Consider the following 18608-nt stretch of genomic DNA (forward strand, 5'->3'; position numbering starts at 1 on the left):
AGGTGTACTTCCAAGCTGCAAAGGTTGATGTGAAAGGCTGCAGGTGTTGTGTTATTAGTCAAGTACTTAAGTGCTTGTAGCTATTTAGAAAGGCATTAGAGGATAAGGATCTTTCACCTTCTGCAGGAAGGGAAGCTTGTATCCAACTGTGTATGAGATAATTGCTAATTGTCAGAAATGGTCATCACTTCTCAGGAGTAGCAGTAGTCTTTTCAAGGACTCTGCAATTCTCACTAAGAGTGATTAAAATAGGTGTTAACCTCCCATTTATAATGTCTGAAAGTTTGTTTTCTCAGGGGATGTAATAACCCTCAGTTAACTTTATGGAATGTATCAAATAGAACTCACTGGTCTTTGTAGTAACCTCTCAAGTTGCTTAAACACAGTGGCATGCATATGTCAGCATAATGTCATCATCTGCAATGCACAATAGTTTTCTCTCCAAAGAACTCAGTAGGTCACTGAGCTGTGATTTGCCACAGAATGCTTTGCAAATCTCAGTAGTCTCAGTGAAGGCATCTGAGCTACACCACCGCAAATTACTAGATTACTATTGCAAGTAGTGCATTAGAGGTACTAAAACAGCAACAGTGCCCGTTCTTTCATGAAGGAAATTGATAATGTAGATTTCTAGAATACTTTTACATTTTTCATATTCTTGAACTGTTCCAGGCGTCAATTAAAGATACCTCTGAAAGCTAGTGCACATTCTGTTCCTGTGTTTGCTGGGAAGCAGAGAATATCACAGAATCACAGAATGTTAGGGATTGGAAGGGATCTCAAAAGATGATCTAGTCCAATCCCCCTGCTGGAGCAGGAACACCTAGATGAAGTTACACAGGAAGGCGTCCAGGCAGGTCTTGAATGGGTATGCTCACCTGGAAAAAACCCTCCCGCAAGTTTGTCTTCAAGTTGTAAACTGGGATCAAGACCAAAATATATTGTACAGCTAGAGATAAAGGATGTTTATGGTACTTTAGTTTTTTTTGATGGTTTGGTTGGTTTATTTTGTGACTGTTAATAATTCATTATCTTGTGCAGAACTGTTGAAGGGGAAATAAAATTAATTCGAATTTGACTTAAGGAAAATTAGAATGCCTGTACTAATGTGGTAGGTGAAAGGTTCCTTTGTCTACTGTCTTTCTGACAGTGCTCTGGGGATGATAGTAAGAAAAAAGCAAATTTCTTCTAATATGTATTTTTCTAACTTTTGTTAGATTCTGTAAGTCTTCAGCCTGGGGGAATCTTCATCAGCAGGTGGATCTTAATGGATTTATCCATTAAAACATACTCAGAGGTTACTTTGTTATTTATTTGTTTCATAACTTATGTCATAAATTTAGTTATTGACTTCAGATACAAAATGTCCTGTTGGTGGTGCTTTTTTTCTTTTTGTTGCTAGAATCATACAAAATACCTTTGGTTTGAGTTTTGTCTGAAATCTGTGATGCATCCTATGGTCTGAATGGCAATTCTATAGCCCATTTCTTACTCTGACAGTGTGTCCTTTCATATGTATTGGTAAATTTACAGGCAATTACCATCTTAAAAATATATAAATCTGTCAGTGCTTAATAGAGAGGGCTACATAGTTATTAGGGTGCTTTCTTAACATCATAAAACAAAATCACAAAGCCAGGTGACTGTATTCTCAGTGGCATGCCTAGATAGGATTATGCCTCAGGCATCTCCCTGTCTTTTTGATGTCAATCTGATGGCAAGTAGTATCCTCAATTTTCACCTCCTTTCCTGACAATAATTCCCGAAAAAGCAAAGAGCTGATTCTGCAAATTCAGTAAGCTCATCTTCCTGCCCAGATGGGACAAGGCAGGGTTATACAGCCATCTCTAATGACCGTAAGAATCTCAGGACCTCTAGGGTAGGTTAGAGCAGCTTTGCTGCAGAACATCCCCCAAATTGCTGGGTGCAAAGATGCAACTTTGCTCTCTTTCCTCTTTCAGCCATACCAAGAAGTCTACAAACTTAATGTTAGTCACAGCTGTTCAGTGTACATTTTTCATTAATATTGTTCGTATGCAGTCCATTGGGCCTTTTCATTATGAAATTGTACACGGATAAAGAAGTGAAACATAAACAAGTCAGCCTTTCCATGAAATGAGAATTCTGTGCAATCATCTAGTGTATTTCCTTTCATCTCATCAAGTATGATTTTTGTCTGATTAAATAGCAGGGCTGGCCTTAACTGACAACACATAGTAACAGCAGAGGGCTCCAAATCTTTCAAGAAACTTTGTCAAGGAAGATGAATTTAAACATAGACTGAAAGTAGTTCTGAATGGCTTGAGGTTCTTGTCCTGAAGTTTGCACTGGGATCTGCATGACCTCAGTAAGGCTCTGTTTAGGTGTTTCCTGCAGACTGATGGCTAGTCTGTCCTTAAATGTTGCTGACAGTGGTAGTCCAGTGACCTCTTATTGGCTCTTGATTGTTCCATTGCATTAAATATCCTGAGATTTATGTTTGGTTGTTTGTTTTTCCTAATGCTTAGCTTAAAATCTCATGGTGTCTTAGATATTTGCAGTGACAAGTGTAATGTCAGTGTCTACATTGACATCCAGCTGTGTGTGAATTAGTTCTGCAAATCAAAATGATGCCAACACACATGCATTACATGGGCACCTTTAAAAGGACTACAGTCATTTTAAAGAGTCATTTAGTAGCTGTGATCACTGATTTTAAGAAAAGAGTATCTTGACTTTAAAGCCTAAACTCTGAGGACCAGTTTCAATTTTGTGATGCTTTTCTGAAAATAGTTTTCCTGTCTGGATGGTTCACAACCCAGCTTTGAGCTGTTCAAAATTTTGATGATAGGGATAAAAATCCATGGGTAAAATGAAACAGGAAATAAGCTATTTCCATTACGTAGTTCCCTTCAGCAGAAAAGCAAACAACCTTCCACAAGAGAAAATTTTTAGCTCTTTGCAGTAAAAGAGCATTTTTCTTCAGCACTTAACTATACATAGCAGTTTTTTAAAATACGCTTAAAGACTAAAAGACCATTTACCACCTCAGAATTAAACCAACTAATGCAAACACAATTAAACTATAACAAAACTTAATTAATCATCCCATATAATCCCTGGTACAGTCCCTTGCAGTAAATGTTTACTTTGATTATGATACTACAAAACATGAATGATTTAACACAGTATGTAGAAATTCCTGCAGTCATGTTTTCCACCCTTGTTAAAATCCATAGAAGTACTCTAAGCCCTAATACAATATTTTCTTTCTTATCTGTGATTTTACTGCCCATGATTCACTTGAAGTTAAGCTGTTAGCCTATGATTTTCCTGTCTGATAACCCAAGCTTGAGCTCTAACCCAAACTTTCACGTTTTCTTGGGTTCCAGGTATGGGACTATTTCTCATGGACAGCAGAAATAATAAGAGAAATGAGAGCCAAGGAGACTGTTCGGGACATATCTACTAGCAGCTTGAGACTTACCCAGCATCAACAGCTACTGGCAGAGATTGAAGCACGAGAAGAGAAATATAATAATGTCGTACAGCTAGGACAGTCACTCTTGCAAGATAAGGAAATAGAACCAAAAGAGGTAATTGAAACTTATTTGAGCTCAGTCATTCACATTCAGCTACTCAACACCAGTGTAACTATCATTCTATACCATATTGTGCTGTACATATAAAAACGCATGTTTACACTTACACATGTGCAAATGCATGACCTACATTTTCTCCTGTGTTACCTAGCTTGGGCACGAAAACATCTGTTCCATTTCCTACCTCAGCAGTAGATGAGTGTCGGCATCTCCTGAGGGCCCGCTGCAGCAAAGCTGGGCTTGTTCAAGAAGTTCACTATGTTCTGAGCAATGGAGATAATTGTACCCACTCTCTGAACTGGGTTTTCACACAAGTACTATGCTTCACCATACCAGACCAGGCTGGATAAGAACCTATCAACCAGAGAATGAAAACATTCAAACATATGAGAAAGTTTAAAGATTAAAGCATTTTATATAGTAATGAATTATGCTGGTATATTTAACTCCCCAGAAATGGAATATGAAAATCAAAATGGCAGTTTACTCAAGAGAAATAGCCTCTATGATTCTCACAGCATTTTCTTTTCTAGTAGCTACTGGTTTATTTCTCCCCTGACAATCTATTACCATGTCTCTTGAATACCTTCAGAAAACTGCAGAGTTCATGCAAATTATTCTCCCATTTGTTGAATATTGCAATGTATTACTATAGTAACTAGAAATCTTCTTGACTGTAAAGCCTTTTGCCAGTATTAAAATGTAGGAAAAAAATATTTATAGAAGGCCTGTGGATATATACACAGAGTTTGGAAGATGACATTACATGAAGTCTAACATTGAGGAATGTATTCACTGATTAGGAGAATATGCTATGTTGATAACTTATTTAAGTATCTATCCCATCCCAATTTGAAGTGCTATAATTGCACTGCTATGACTAAAGATAATGGGGAATTAGGATGGGATTCTAGAAGGTACACATGAGAAATAGTTATCTTTCTTTGCTCTTGGTTTGGACTGCTGTGTATGCTCTAAGAAGCACTCTTCCGTTCCTGAAATGAGGCACCTCTGATTATTTCCGTGCCCAAATATAAGTGCTAGAACTTGTTCTACTTTTTTGTTTGATAATTTTGTTGCAATTTAAGGGGCTTATCCACCACTTCACTTAAGCCTTTCTCCTCCCACCTTACCCTGGTCAATGGGGTATAAAAACCGACATGAGTTTCTCATTGGAAATTGTGTTCAGATTCAGCAGAAGCTACAGGCTCTGTTGGAAGAGAAGGAAAATGTATACACTGAATGGAAACAGAAGAAGGAGTGGCTGGAGAAAATACACAAAGAACAAATGTTCTACAAGGACTGGGATCACCTGGACATGCTCCTGCATTCACAGGAGGTATGTGAATTATAAACTTGATATAAGCAGTTAAGCTCTTCAAGCATTTGTACTCTTACAAACTTGAAGGGTCAGTACTGTTCACCTACAGTTTAAGATCCTTGGGTCTGTGTAAATACAAGAAACTCTTTTTATTGTTTTATTGTGGAATCACTTGGGGACTGCTGTAATGTACAAGACCCCCCTTTCTTATGGGGCTTAAATGCAGAACCAGATACAAAAACATGATCCTTGCCTGAAAGATAATACATTGCAAATAAACATAAGAGCTGATAGATGAGAGTCACATCAGAAGAGGGAGACAACTTCCAGTATTAGTCAGCTTTACAACCAGATTCCAGCATACCAGCTGCTTAATCACTGTCAAATTGTTTTGTTGACTTCAGAGACAATGGAAATTGTAAAGAGGGCTTGAATTACTTTGCATGTGTTGCTGGTAACCTCACCCCAGGCTGAGGGTTAGTGCTAGGGAAATGCCACTAGTGGTAAATGAATGTTGGCCATGTGAGTTAATGCAGAAAAAGGAACTGATCTCTTAGTTCTGCAAGGGAGTTGGTAGCAGTGTTGAGAACAACTATGAAATAATTTGGTTGTAAGGAATATTAGTTTCTGTTTGATGCAGTAGGGAAAGATGAGCAAGTGAAAAAAAACACTTCATGAAAAGAAAGGGCTGGTAATTGATGCAAAGCGATGGAAGAATGTTCTTGTTATCATTTTGCAGCCCTTGAAATACATTTTTTTTTCACCAATATTAAATTATCTTCTGTCTTTCTTGTATTTTCCTGGATTTGTGGAACTACTTAAAAAGGTTCCATCTTGAGGTCTGACATTTACTATTACAAAACTGCAGAATTCAGAAGTCGTTCTGTGTTATTTCTTAGATTGATCGATTGCTGTAACTGGGCTGAGACTTGGCATGCAAAGTTGAAGGTTGCCAAACTGAAGGGTTGAAGCAAAGCTGAAGGAGGTTGTACCTCTGGGTCGTTTCTCATTAAGGAAAAATAATTCTTAATTCTCCAAGACCACTGTCAGCATAATATAATGGCCCTTGGTCTGTGTTGAGCTCTGTTTTCCACCAGTGCTTTGCAACTGGCACTAAATCTTTGGAAAAATGACCCTGAGCTGTGCCATGCAGTGATACTTAACTTTTTGGGAAACATGAGCTTGGAGCCTTCTGCTACTCATTCCTTGAAGGAAATGCGTATCTTCATAACTCCCTACAACTGGCACCCTTGGCAATGGCCTGAATTCTGAGTTTGTGCTGAAACATGAAACTGAGAGAGTTTCAGCTAGGTTCAGGTTTCTGGAGTAAAATATTACATAGTTGTGCCCGTTATAAAATTGTATTTGTTGTTTAATCAGTAAATGACACAATTTGCGTTATATCTACCTCAAGTCCCTACGCAGCAGAGATACATCATTTCTAAGCTCCTGCATGAGGAGCATCATCAGGGAAAACGTAAACTCTACAAAATTTTGTATTCTTTCTCTTATCATGAAATGGAGATCAGCCAACATGCAAAGACGCTGTGACTACAGCGTCTGCTTTACTGTATGTACCTCAGAGCTAAATATGTAGAAAGCTATTACAGGCTAGTGTTTCTTCTTGCCCCTGAGCCCTGAGTCATGGTTGCAGAAGGCTATATCACACTTACATGGAAGGGTTTGCACCTAGCAATTGCAGGATGCCCCCAGCACATTCTGTACAGGTAAACTGTACTGCACATTACTCCTTAATTCAGATGAACTTGCCATTGCCAAATGCTGTGAGGTAGACTGCCACAAAATAGGGGTGGATGTGCCTCCCAGACAGGGTAAATTCTCTTGATAGCATCTCACCACAGCACTTGTCTCTACCACTGGTTTCTTCAGTCAAAACAAAGCCTGAGAATGATGGATGTGACCTTGAGGACCACGAGGGGCAGTTCTGTTATCAGAATTTTTTTCTTGTAGTATTTTCCCTATGACCTTTTAAGGAGCCTGGTATTCAGTTGTTCTTACTGTGAGTGTTCAGAAAGTGGAACAGTGAAGTGTGGATACTTGGCTGTCCCTCCCAGCCCCCCTTCACACAGATGGCATTTTATGGCCAGAGAGAAAGACAAAGAAATAAGCAGAGGGGTGTAATGACAAGCTGGTCTTTTCCATGCAGGCACAGAGAAAAAGGAAGCCACAGTCATCATATGCTCTTATTGTCCTTTCACTACCCTCTGCATCTGATTTTTTTTTTTTTTTTTTTTTTAAGAAGTTGAAAAGAACCCTTTAGCTATGGAAAGAAGGTTCATAAATGTTTTTCTTTCTCATTTTTGCTTACACTTCATACTCAAAAGATTACAACTGATTGAGGAACTGTTGCTTTTGTGAGAGGTCTGTGCATGTGAAGAATTACAGTTGCATGCTTACAGAGTTATAGTTATAAAATAGAAAAGTGGGTCACCATGGTGTGACCATATAGAAAAATGTCTCTGATATGGTAGTTAGTGCCCAAGTATCTACCTGCAACCTACCAAGGAGGTTACAGGCCACCATAGATTTCTAAATTGGTCATCTGGATATTGCAGTCAGCCATATGTCTTCTGTATCACTGACATAGGCCATACCATCACTAAGCTACCATAATGCCTAGAAAAGGCTGTTATAGATTAGTGCTCACATTTAATCCAGAAAATGTATAAGCACTGTTAGGTGGGAAGAAGAGACACTGAATTTTTTCATATCCAAGGATGCAGACAAACAGATCTTCAACAAGCTGTGAGCATTCAGGATGAATTTCAACTCTTTCTACTCTGAATGCACCAATTAAGCAAATGCTGTGAACAGCTTTCCTTTCAGGAACAATAAGCTTTCCTCCATTATGATGACTCACTCCTGTGTTGTCCATTCTTGTCATCTTGGATTTAACCCACAGCTGACACTGAGCAAAAGTACTGTGTAGAAAAGGCAAGCTGCCCAGGAACGTCAGCTTTCCTCAGAGCTAAAAAGTATCGGTGAAAGCACATCTCAGGTGTACTTCACAAATTTCTCTTCTGCCTGCTCATTTTAAATCACATTTTGCTGTCTCTAAGTTACTGATTTGACACCTCGCGATGTTGGCAATCACCTCAATGTCCAGAGCAGTGTCAGTCCACAGTGAGGATAAATACAGAATGATGCAGGTTTAAGCTATGTTTCTATATAAAATAAACTGTACCTTTGAAGAATTTATCAATAAAGAAAGCAAATAATTGCAAGAAGAGGCTCATTTGCTGCTGTTCATGGAAGAAAAGGAAGAAATTTACCTTCTTACTGGATTCTAGTCCTTCATTAATATTCAGTGCGTCAGCCTCGCCCCGGATAGAAATGGCAACATTGTTCTCATTCCTCTACAGCTTTAATTCCTGTATTCCCAGAATATCCCCCACTGCTTTTGTTCTCTCACCTTTAAGTGTGATCATTTTTAAATGAGTTAGTCCTGTGCTGCAGGACTCCCATCTAAATGAGGGAGAAATAGAAGCAACTGCAAAGCTGTCTTTTGCAGCTGCCACCATCTGCCTTACGGATCAGTATATACAATTTGACAGTGAACTGAGATTCCTTAGTCGCAATTTGTATTTTACTTCTCTGCTTTTGAAGAACAATTGGAAGAGGAATCTATTCCTTTTGGATGGAGCTCTGTTACTACTATATGGAGTTAAAATGTGGCTGCACAGTGACGCAGACTCTGCTCCCTGGGAAGACAGGCAGGAGAGTAAGAAAGCAGCCTTTCCAAGTGCATTTTCAAAAAGTATTCAGACAAGACATCAATTGAAGACTCCCAAACCACTTTCCCAATGGGAATATTGTCATTTGCTGCTTTCAGAAGGGACAAAAGCACACACACATTAAAAAAATATTCCTATCAGGCAAACAAATACAAGCAATCTTTCCACCCCTTGTGTTTCTTCTGACTAGTGTTTGAGGCAAAACTCAGTCATGTGCATTTTGCTTTGCACATCTGCAAAATATGGAACAGGGGAGGGAAGAAGGCAACAGAGGAGTGTTTTAAACTAAGAACTGCTACTAGGACCTGCTCTCTCATTCGCTGTCTGTGCCAGTGTGGCAGGTTTGACTTTATGCCAGCATCTTATATTACATCCAAGTTACTTAAACCTTTGAAGAGTTTCTGCAGAATTTAGTCTAGGATTGTTCTATGCTAAAGAAAATAGAGCATATATGGAAAAATAGGCAAATATCTATCTTATTAATTTTTAAAAATTTTTAATTCAGCTGTGTGCCATTGCATGGAACTCTTGTCGGAAACTCTTTTAAGACCTGCAAACTGAGATCTTTCCATTTGGAGTGCAGACAAGCAACAGCTGAAAAAGAGAAGGAAGAAAAAAATCATTTTTGTTTTGAGCAGAAGCAGTGGCCAGTACACTCTGCTCCATTTTAACCTTTTCACGGCAGCAGATGCATTGCTCAGGTTAGCTGCTTTCCTCTTTTTCACAGATGAAATAACAGTGAGTTCGCAGGCTGTCTCTGGCAGGCGTTTTTGGCTCCCTCCTACTCTGTCTGCAGTCTCACTGTCAGAACACTCAGGGAGCAGAGCCTCATGCTCCGTAATTTATCTTTCTGCCCATCCCACACTCATATCACTTTGCAGACGTGACAGGCGGTGGTAGCAGTATTAGAAGAGCTGTGCATTTCTATTTTGAATGTGGATTTTTTTCAGTTTATATTTTTTTTTCCTGGAGAATGTTTATTCATCCCTCATTCCTTTGCTTCAGAGGAAGAATGGAAATTTCCACTGCCAAAGGAAAAAGGATTAGGAATTGGTTTTAAAAACAAGGGGAAAGGCAAGCTTCTGTGGCTTTGATTTTTACATTGTTAAGGACTACGCTTCAGAATGTCATGCAGGGACCATCACTGCAAACTTTCATCTGCAACCTATGTCTCCACCATGGAAGTGATGCTGTCTTCCAGCAGAATGAGCCCACCTCCTCTGTTTGAATCTGCTGTGCGGGACAGGCCTTTTCAAAAGATGCCAGCATCAGCGTGGCATCCTCCCACCGGTCAATCGGTTGCAGAGCTTGCTCCAGGAACTGCCAGCTCACCACCAAACAGTGTGTCATCTGGAGCTTACTGCTCAAGGCTAGATGTTGTTCTGGCACACACAGACCGGAGGAAATGTTTCAGGAGTGCTGATCACTGTGTCAGTCCTTCTGATGAGACATCCAGGTGTTCCAGTCCTCCAAGGGACTCTCGAGGCCATGGGTATGGGGGTTCTGGCACTCAGTCCACATCTTCAGCTTGCAAGAAATATTCCAAAAGAGAAAAAATTGCTCATCACATTTCTCCTGAAAAAAATGATCCCTTGAAGCTTGCCGTATCTTTGCCCTCTGATGTCCATCACTGCAAAGCTCCACCAAGCTGGACTTCACGCCTAGATATTGATCTGTCTGCTATTCCAGCTGTTTCTACACTCCACAGCAAAAATCTACATGCATCCCTGGAACCTTGTGATTCTGGCTGTAGCCAGTGCAATGTCCAAATGCCAGACCTCCATGCTTCAATGAAGCTTTACATTTCAACTTGCAGCTTGATGATAAAGCCTTTTCAAGCAGATTCTCCTGAAAGAAGTCATGCTTATTCAAGTCTGCTCATGCCACAATTAGAGAAGGTGCCTGAAACTCCAGCTGATCTTCCAACAGGATCCCAGAAAACAAAACAAGGCTTCCCTTCAGGTGGGTCTCCAGCCCTTCAAATCACAAGATTTCATGTGACTTCCTCTAAGTATCCTGGCCTGGCCCAGCAAACTGTCTCCAGAGATATATGGCTGTCACCAGCTGTGCTGACTAGAAGAGAAAATCCAGGTACTGGGAATGAGGTCGCAAGCAAGGATTTAAATCCAGAACTGGTTGTCTTTCAGAACCACCCTTCATCTAGGCCAGAGTTTAGGAAGACTCCATGTGATGGTGTAACACCTGCACACCACAAGGTTTCCAAAATCACCCTGATACTTGCCACCCCTTGGACTGCTATGCCTATCCAGGTGGTAAGAGAATTTAGGAGGAGTCCAAGTCCAACAATCTTTACCAAAACACATGATTCAGATATTGATGGTCCACCCTTTCACTCTGTGGAGATTGAGCCTGGCCTCTCCTTATCAGTGAATCCAATTTGCTGCTCAGGATTGCTTTCTAGCCATTGGGCAAGATATGGCTTAAGAACTTCCCAGGAAACATGCGCTCTAAAAAGTGTGTGCCCTGACAACCTTTTGACAAACGTACCAGCTCACACCATGTCTTCAACTCATGGGGACACAGAGAGTGCATGGTGTCCATCTATCGCTGTCAACATTACGCCCTTTGGATCTGGGAGGAGAGTGGTGAAGATTTCCATTCCATTCTAGGAACATTTGCAAAGAGTTGTTTTGTGTTAATCAAGCCACATGGATTTCTTTATATATGCTTCTTGCCATATTCCCACTCCCCAGAGATGACTTATGGGAAATCAGAAAGCTATTTGTGTTCTGCTGTCACCAAGGCTGCAGCTACAGCTTGATCCATCCTAAATGAAGCTGAGCACTCTGATCTGATCAAGCACTTAACAAGTGTTTTAACTATTAGAGTATTCTTGTCATCATGACATGCTCAGTGCTATGCATGTGCTTACAGATTTTGCATAATTGGGCCATAGTGCTCAGCACTTGGAAGGTTCAAAACTTCAGAGCCAAGAACTGGTTTTCTTCTCTGCTAGTCTGTCTGGGACCTAGGACAAGTCCTCAATGTAGCTTTTCTTATATTTTTCTGTTTCACTGTTTTTATTTTCTTACTTGTCAGATTATGCTAGATTTCTAAATGTTTAATTCCTGGTTTTGTGACTTTTAAAAGTAATACTTGTTTTCAAAACCCAAAGTATTTAAGTGGGAAGAAATAACTTTTTTCTCCGCATTAGAAGAAGAGAGGTACCACCCTTCCCTGAGGGACATGAAGGGAATTTAGTCTCCATAGCATCTCAAATTTGGATATCACAGCAAAGTTTCTAGCAGAGAAACTATGAGGAAGTTAAGAGAAATTTAGTCTGCCTTCAGACAAATGTTTCATAAGTAAACGCTTTGATGATGATGATGATGATGTACGAGCATAGGATTCTGGTCTAACACTTAAAGGATACTTAAAGGATAAGGGTCAAGACTGCAAATTTTGAAGAAGGAGGGGTTAGATGGGAGGAAGGGATCATAGCAGTTATGGGAAAAAAAAAAAACACTGACTTCTGCAGTTTTCCCATATACATTTCCAATACCAGATAATTATATTCTTATGCCAATGAGAAAGTATGGACTGGGAGGGGAAAGGAAATTTTAAATACATTTAAAATATGAATTTTGCATCTAGATTGCGAGGTCAAGGGCTAATAATACGGTGATTTCATTATGGCAAAAAGGTGTATGTATTTTTTTTATAAACGACTGTGTTTTATTCCACTTCTGGTATGATACCTTTCATTTTACTGTAATCAAGCATAATACAATGTATTTGTGAAACATATATAATCACAGTATTAAGCACATTTATTTACTTTGCTAACACAAACTTAAATTTTTTTCATTAATTCTTTTTTGTATTTACTTTTATGAGAAGTCAGTCAAATCAAACTTTGTTGTTACCTATCTGGACAAAAAAATTGGACTCGATTACATGCTTTCAGTGAAGACATTTAGAACTGGGAGTAATTCTGGCTTTTAGTACGTGCTTAGAGCTGAAAGATTTTCAGTGGAATTCCAACAACCTCAGTAGAAAGCCCAGCACAGGTAGTGGGGGGCAAAGTCTGTGGAGCTTGTTGTACTGTGAAGAGCTGAAGCAGGAGAAGGGAGTGGATTTGCACAAATACTTTAAATAATATTTCTTCTAGAGAAATAAAAATGAGACTTCTTGGAAGACAAATTTCTGCTGGGACCATGTCAGCTTCCAATGTGTATAAATGTGAAGTCATGACGTCCAGAGAGCATAGTTATTCTAATGACTAAAATGTTTCATTCAGTATTTCTCCAAAAGCTAGAGCTGGCCTGTGCTGTCACATAAGTGTGCATGTGGTACTTTTTTATTTAAAATGAACCTTTTTTTTAACTGGATTTTGCATTTAGTTCTGCATTGACTTGTATGTAAGAGGTCTTATGACAGTGTGGTTAAAAATATGCAATGAGGTCAGGAATAGCAAAAAACTCCAGTTAAGTAGGGTTAAAACCTCTGTTTCTGTGCTTTGTATTGTTAATAACTTGGCTATTTGTTACATGCTCTATTGCAAATCTCAAAAAGGCCCAAGTCCCTTTTGTGGTTTTAGGCGTCTTTGCAAGTCTTCATTTGCATTGCATAGTGAGTGGTCAAGGCTTTGTTTCTTTTTGTGGCTGAGCATTAAATTCCTGATAATGGGCCATGATTCGTAACAGAAACAAACTTGAAATAAAGCTTATACCTGCTGTGTGCTGTGGGACACCCTTTAGGTTACATGAGGGGAGCCATGCAGTGGTTTGTATTTGAAATCAACATGTCTGATTCAAAGCAGGAATTTGGGGACCTGTCTAAAAATATGCCCTAAAGTGATGTAATTGGCCTCAGGCCAGCATTGTGGTGTGGGAGCCAGTTTCCATTCTGCTTTCAGATTGTTGTAACAAATGCTTAAATGAAAAAAATGTTGCGGTTCTGATTCTAGCAATTGTTGTCATAGGACTTCTGCTTAGAAGACAAATGGGAAATCTTTACCCCACCAGTTCTCCAAGTAACACTGTTAGTGCTATCAGTACTGCTTTCTTCTAAGCACATTGCCGTCGCCTCTCCTGTCATGTGCACAGCCAATTTGCTTTTACACCAATTTTCTTTTTCTGCACCAGTTTTCTTTCTCACCTGGGTTCCCAAGAGCATTTGCATGGCCTTCTACTTAGATGACCTGTTCCAAAGCTTTCCGAAGTCAGGAGGACTTTTTTGGACTGCTGTTAGAGCTGAAGTGATGGGGCTTTGGATGCTCGGTGTTATTTGTGTGCAGTGATTTTCAGTGGGAACAGGGCGCTGAGCACTCCAGTGGCAGCTGCTTGTGACTCACCGTCCCACACCCCTGCTCTCAGATAATCTCTGGTCTCTTCTTATAAAGAAAGTAACCATCTTTACTAGTAGATGTCCCTTACCTCTTTATTCCACCACAGATGTATGAGGACAAGAATTAATGGCTGAACATTTCTTCAGGTATCACAGAGTTTGCAGTTTCACTGCTAACAATTACTAAATACAGGTCCTGGAGTGATATGTGGAAAATTATGTGAAGTTTTTATTTCCTCAGGTAAATCTTTTTTGACCAAAAATGGTAGATAATCCACAAAATATGACAGAAAAGCTACAATGTTTTAAAAGTAGCATTTAAAACACCAAAACACAGATGCAGCATGTGGCTCTATGTTTGTGTACCCTGAACAGAAGTTAGATTCAGCTGATAACTTTTTATTTCAGTGTTAGTAATGGCAGTGTAAATATGGAGGGTAATTATAAGTGGTTTAACAAAGCATTAGAGTATACAGACCTGGAGCCCACAGATGTGGAGATAATTCTCCACAAGAGCAAACCAAATCCAAAACCACTCTAAAACAAACAAACAAAAACAAAACAACCAAACAAAAAACCCAACACAACAAAACAAAAAAACCCTGTCATAATTCCATACACTTGATGAGAAGAATAGATCAAAGGATTAAAGTTTGAATGACAGAATCTCTTCTGATGCTTGACGTGGATTAATATAGAGCAGTTTGAACATCTGGCCTGGATATTATATTCTTCTCTGCATTTTTCTGTATATGCAAACTATTCCTCTCATTAACTCCCCCTCCTCCCTAAAAAAAAAGGGAACCAGAAAGTCAGACCAAGTCTGTCTGTCAGTCTTCTTAGCTACAGCTGCCGAAGAGAGCCAAGTGGTGGCAGCAGTAACAAGGTCCATTGACCAGCTGGAGATCAAAGTGACAAAGTGAGGTAATGACTGAAATCTGAGGTCTCTCCAGGAAGATGAGGGCAGGGCTCAGACATCTCCCAAAACAGCTTGGACAGAGCTGGGACCAGGGCTGAGCCTCAGAGGGACCCCCGGGTGGGAGAAGGGGAGCTGTCCTGGGGATGTTCAGGGCTACCAGAGCCTGTTGGTGCACTCTGACCCTGACAAATAGGTGTGGATTCTCATGCATGTAACACTTGCCTGGGAAGTCTCTCCTTCAGAATATGCCTTGGGTCATCCAATACTTCTATCCAGACAATGAACATTGCTCATTTTCTCAAGTAACTGCTGAAGAATATATTTTCTCTCCGCTAAAAACCGCCCTCTCAACCCACTATAGAACTTTAATGTTTTTCAAAGCATGAGACGTATCTCCAGATGTTGTTTTTCATGTGCACATCTATGGTTTTAAGGCACAGATTTACCTATGTTCTTTACCAACCCTCTTCTGAAACTATTAGCAGTTGTGTTATTTCACTGATTTTATTAAGTTTCTTTCCTGCCTCTTAATTCTTTCACACCGTATCACTGATCTCAAATCTTCTTCCATCTCTGCTAATAGCACTTTCGCCAGGTAGAGTTACTAGTTGGAATTTCTCATCCTTCTCCAAATACTTAAAATTCCATGAGCTCACAGAATGGATTATACAGTGCTATGTCCCAACGAATAAATGCAGTCCCTCATAGCAGCCTGAACTCCAAAAGTCTGTCAGGTCATATTCACTCCACTGTGAACCCTGTCCACAGGTCATTTTTGCTTATGTCCCAACAGGGCATTTGGGGCTTTTGTCCTGCTGTTGGCTCATCATTGAATAAGAGAAGAAACTGTGGGAAATAAAATCCACTGGAAAAGAATATACTCCTACCGGCCTGCAGAAAAGCTTCATTTTTTTTTTCTTTATAATAGATAACCACATTTTTATATTCTTTTGCATTTGACAAAAACTGAACGTAACAGAATGCATGAGAGAAGTAACTGGGCAGTCAGTTTTCTTAGCACCAGGAAAGAGTCAAGAAACAGAGGTCAGTTTCCCTAAAGCTGCATTTGTTATTTTAGGCTTAAGTCCTTGGGCATTAGAGACTGACAAGACAGACAGTAAATAAAATGAACACGGGGAATTTGGAAAGATGGCTGGAAAAAAATAACAGAAGTAATGTACTTGGTATAGGTGCAAGTTGTGACATTTTTCAGTGATAATCAGCTGCATAAATACAGGATGGGGACAAGCTGGTCTGATATCAGTTCTTCTGAAAAGTTTCTGGAAGCTTATAGTAGATTACAAGGTGAACTTGCGTTCATGGTATTGTGTAAAAGATAAGCACCATACACAGATACATGTGGAAGATTTACAGCTTGGAACGTGCACGTAAGCTCTCTGCTGTCTTCATTACCTTCACCCTGGCAGCCTTATTCCTTATTGCCACTTACGGCATCAAGTATTATGAACTCTGTTTCAAAATGAGTACATGTGGAGAAAACCCAGAAGAGGTTGAAGCAAACATAAAAGGAATTATCTCCTTTCTGTGATGAAAAGGGCAGTATGTAATGAGGTGAAGTGGTAGCAATGCATTTTCAGGCTAAGTGTTTTTAAAACCTAGCTAATGGTAAAGGTAATGAAGCACTGGAATAAATTGCCCAGGGAGGCTGCAAAGTCTCTGTTACTGGAATTCTTCCAAGAAGGAATCACACAGACATCGGTTAGACACGACAGTGGTGATTTTGCTTTGGATTACAAGGATGGCTTAGACCTCTGGAATTCACTGCCAGCCTTGTGACTTAGTGATTGCGATAAGCAGTGATGGGTCCCTTTCCTAAGCTGGACCTGCTAATGTGTCTCTTTCTTGCTTAAGACCTTGGAGCTGTACTATTTAATTTTCAGTTTCAGTTGCCTTCTGTTCCTTTTTTTTCTCTCTGAACTATACTCTCCACTGCAATGTTAATACCTCTTCTCACATTTATTAATCATGTTTATGTGATAATTAATCCACTGAGAAAAATATTTAACTTTTTTATAGATTTATTTGAAAAGCAGTGATCTCGGAAGCTCTGTGGATGAAGTAGAGCAACTAATAAGGAAACATGAGGCTTTTGAGAAGGTTATGGCATCACAGGATGAGAAGGTACAAAAATCAACAAACATTCTACTAACCCACAAGCTAGAATGTTTTTTATTTCTTTAATTTAGTATGGCAACACATGAAATTGCTGGCAGGTGTGACATGCCTGATATGCTTGAACCAAAGAGAAAATGAGGAAGCTTGGTGAAATAAGAGGCAGAACAGTGGAGAACAAATGTTAAACACTCCATGCCCAAGTTCTGCCTGTATTCTCTTGCAGTAGACAGGAAAACCACTTAGTAAGTTGAATAGTGAGACTTATCAGAAGAAATATTTAAAGCAGACCATATTGTGTGTACGGACATCAGAAGTTTCTGCTTTTTTCATTAAAAAAAAACCAGCAGCTTTCAAAGCAAGTCTAATTCTTTACATATTTGTACATTATTGTCTAATTATTTACATATACATTTGCTATACAATGTCTGTATCAAATTGGCTAACCTCTTTGCACCTTTGGAATAGAGGCTGAATTGCACACCTACATGTAAAGGAACTTGCCTGGCTGGTGGCCACTGCTGAAATTCACCTAGGCTGGGGCAAAACTGAAACCTGGGGCAGGGTTCCCCAGAAGGAATGAGCTCCCAGAACCCATGCCAGCTCTCTGCCAGGCTGATTGCTCATGTTGAAAGCTACCTTCCAACACCTGATTTCCACAAAGCAATGAAATCTGGGAGATCGTGGATGTCAGGCTTGCTCCATGATTCCTTGCACTGGATGATCAGTGGCAGAGGGACTCCTGGCAGTACAGCTTTAGTTGGTTTAAGTAGTCGGGGTGCTCTACAGACACCAATGACAAGGACATCATAGATGTAACATGCAACTTGTCCCTGCTATTCCTGGCTCATTCCAGAAAAAAAAAAATATAATCTTTTAGGTATTGAAAGGAGCCTGTTTTTTTTGTCTTTCACACCACTTGGAAGCATAGAAGTCATTTCAGATTTGTTGCCTCCTCAGATGATGTCTCTTCAAGAACAGGCAAGCAGGCTGGAAAAGTTTGGTGGACTGGAAGGGCTGAAGATCCAGCAGAAACTGAATGCCATTCAGGAGAGGAAGCAGCAGATCAAGAATCTGTCTCAGAGTAGGAGGGAGAAGCTGCAGACCGCGCTTCTTCTGGCACTTTTCTACCAGAACTTGGAAGAGGTAAGAGGATTTTGGACTGGGATGGGGGTAGAAGGCAGAGGATGAGGTGCTTGCCCTTGCCAAAGGATTGATGATCTACTCTGACATGGGAACTCCTGTTCTACCACACGCAAAGGGGTAAGTGCCCCAATGCCATTGTTGTTACTATACCAACGTTGTGGCATTGTGCCCATTACAGCCACTTTACACATCAGGAGCTCTACTAAAATAAAACAAATAAAAGGAAAACTGCCAGCTACTACCTTAGGTTTCCTTTGGTGGGAAAGAAAAGATATTTCAATCAGGGTGAATACGAAGTGGAAAGCATTGTGGCAAGGGTGCCAAGTTTTACTACTGACTGTTCACTGAAGGCCTTGAAAACAGTGCTGTAACTTAGCTCTTCAGCTGCTGTGGACTGGACTCTGCAGAATATGTTCATCTTTGTCTCCTGTTGTGGCCTTAGT

The 18608-nt window shown here is 39.9% G+C and overlaps 1 protein-coding gene across 1 annotated transcript in view; it reads left to right on the plus strand.

Annotated features, from left to right (window-relative positions):
* The window catches only part of SPTBN5 (spectrin beta, non-erythrocytic 5), a 105552-nt gene that overhangs the window by 45115 nt on the left and 41829 nt on the right, over positions 1-18608 (plus strand). Inside the window, exons 35-38 of the mRNA XM_065064558.1 lie at positions 3372-3575; positions 4771-4920; positions 16924-17028; positions 17980-18165. Of these exons, the coding sequence (XP_064920630.1) occupies positions 3372-3575; positions 4771-4920; positions 16924-17028; positions 17980-18165 (645 nt within the window). The remainder of the gene's footprint in view (positions 1-3371; positions 3576-4770; positions 4921-16923; positions 17029-17979; positions 18166-18608) is intronic.

Source organism: Columba livia, chromosome 5 (genome assembly GCF_036013475.1).
Source record: "Columba livia isolate bColLiv1 breed racing homer chromosome 5, bColLiv1.pat.W.v2, whole genome shotgun sequence".
Classification (NCBI taxonomy): Eukaryota; Metazoa; Chordata; class Aves; order Columbiformes; family Columbidae; genus Columba; species Columba livia.